This window comes from Nestor notabilis, unplaced genomic scaffold, assembly GCF_000696875.1.
Source record: "Nestor notabilis isolate BGI_N333 unplaced genomic scaffold, ASM69687v1 scaffold21206, whole genome shotgun sequence".
NCBI lineage: Eukaryota > Metazoa > Chordata > Aves > Psittaciformes > Psittacidae > Nestor > Nestor notabilis.
The window spans coordinates 298-2,703 of NW_009933586.1; the positions used below are offsets into that span (position 1 = coordinate 298).

General features: G+C 58.4%; 1 protein-coding gene across 1 annotated transcript in view; it reads left to right on the forward strand.

Annotated features, from left to right (window-relative positions):
• Positions 1–975: 975 nt before the first annotated feature.
• TNFRSF13C (tumor necrosis factor receptor superfamily, member 13C) overlaps positions 976–2,406 on the forward strand; it is a 2,727-nt gene continuing 1,296 nt past the window's right edge. Inside the window, exons 1-2 of the mRNA XM_010016955.1 lie at positions 976–1,087; positions 1,556–1,753. Of these exons, the coding sequence (XP_010015257.1) occupies positions 976–1,087; positions 1,556–1,753 (310 nt within the window). The remainder of the gene's footprint in view (positions 1,088–1,555; positions 1,754–2,406) is intronic.

The following is a 2,406-nucleotide window of genomic DNA, read 5'->3' on the forward strand; positions in this document are numbered from 1 at the left end:
TCCTATGGGGTGAAAAAAAATGGGACATGGCTGTTGTTTGCTAGGGATGGAGAAGAGCCATCTACAGCACTGAAATCCATCACTTACGCACTTCAGATCTCAAGCATCAGGCTTTGATGTGCAGGTAATAGTGGCAGGATGTTTTTCCTTCTGCTGATCAGGAACACCTAAGACCATTAATGGTTTATTTAGTCCCTTCAAAGGGGTAAGGGGACCAGACTTGCTTGGTATGACTTGCTTTGCCCATGCCCTAGGCAGTTGCTGAGCACAGCCAGATGTGAACCCTGGCAAATGAGACATGTTTCCAAGAGGGCTGGAAGGGTCCTTGCCACTCATCTAGGTCTGGGATGGAGACAATGGAAAGAGCAAGGTGACTGAGAGTGCCATCATTAGTAGGATGGGGAATACACATCAGTTGGCCTGCCTCTGCAGCAATCACCAACAGGCCGTGTCCTGAGGGCAGTGGGAGCTTTTAAAGGGGAAATATCCGTGGCCCTGAATTCTTTTCTCCTCTGGTCCTTTTCTGCATTTTCCATCCAAGCTGGATGCCTGGGACAAGGTCTTGTAAAGATCCAGGCACGGGAAAGCCTCCTGCAGCACAGGAGGATGCCGGGGGGACTTGGGGCAGGCTGGGGGACATGCCCTGGATGGGGGTAACATGCGTGGGCTGGGGAGGTGACACCACCGGGCTGGGGTGCTGTGCGGCTGGGGAGCGCCAGGGGCTATGGGGGTTTCGGAAGCACAGTGTGGAGGAGAGGAGTAGTTTGAGGGCAGTTGCACAAGCAGGGGTAGGGCTTGAGCCCTCACCCTCCTCCTCTCCAGTGAAGATCCGCCCCATGGCAAGCACACAAGCCCCAAGGGAAACAACACAGCTTGACAGACTGTATCTCCCTCTGCCACGGGCCCCAGGGCACTGTGATTTCACACTCGGGCGGCCCCTTGGCCGACACGCCAGGCTCTCGCTCCCACTCCGCCATGTCCTCCTCAGGAAAAGCCGTCTCTGCCTCCTCCTGCCTCTCCTCCCAGTGCTTCGACCTCCTGACCAGGTCCTGCGTCAAGTGCTCCGACCTGTTCAAGGAAAACACAAGTAAGGGGACAAGGGCGGATGGGGACTGGCCATGGTGGTGGCCCAAGAGGGCTGGGGGCACCCTGGTGTGGGCAGGTGAAGGGAACCTTGTCCTGCAGATGGCAATTGAGGGATGATGGAGGATGGAGCGCTGCCTTCACCTGGAAGGGGAAGGAGGAGGAGAAAGGAAAAGGGCAGCCAGTTCCAGAGAGGGGGATGCAGTACAGGGAGAAGGAAAATGATCCAGCCCAGTGCAGGGTCACAGCCTGCTGCAGGGGTGACCACGGGAAGAGCAGGATGCCCTCAGCTCCCACCAGCCAGCAGGTGGGATGAGGGTCCTGTCAGGCAGGGGGACAGTTCACTGTGGGTGATCAGTGGTGAAGAGCCACTCTCCTTCCCCGCCACTGCAGATGGGTGGGTAGTGCTACTGCCCTCCTGCCCTCTCCCCTGCTCTCCCCTCCCTGACACTGCTGGCATCTCGCCCCACAGCAGAGCCCACCCATGTGGTGCTCACCTCAGCCCTGGAGCCCACTCTCCCCGCGACAGACCTGCCCAGCACCTTCCTCACCTTCGGGGTCGTGGCAGCAGTGGTGTTCGTCCTGGTCCTGACCACCCTCTTGGGCTTCCTGGTCTGCAAGCTGGGGAAGTGGAGGAGGAAGAGGAAGGCAGCAGATGAAGAGGCCCAAGGTAGGGGACCTCTTGCTCTCCCTGTCACAGCACCCTGAGGACCCCAGGGCAGATGGAGTTACTTGCTGCTGGCTCCCCTGAGGCACATCCCTGTCGAGGATGGCTTCTCCACCTCGACACAGGCTCCATGGGCATCCTGGAACATTCCAGGGCAGCTGAATTACCCCCTGAGCGACAGCATCGCACATCCTCCCTTGGAACACATACCTGCACCTGGCTGCCAGCGCAACCCTGCTGAAACATCTCTCCCTTTGCCGGGTACATAAAGCACCTTCTGGCACCATCCCCTCTCCACAGGGTACCCATACAGAGCTCGACACAGGCTCCATGGGCATCCTGAAACATTCCAGGGCAGCTGAATTACCCCCTGAGCGACAGCATCCCACATCCTCCCTTGGAACACATACCTGCACCTGGCTGCCAGCGCAACCCTGCTGAAACATCTCTCCCTTTGCCGGGTACATAAAGCACCTTCTGGCACCATCCCCTCTCCACAGGGTACCCATACAGAGCACTGGCGAGGAGCCTCCCTCCCAGTAGCAGGAGGGCCATGGATGGGTCAGGAGCTGTAGGGACAGTGGTGGACATCCCTAGAGGGAGCCTCTCCCCATGGCACTGCAATTGGAGGTCCTTTGTTGATTGCCCAGTTTGCC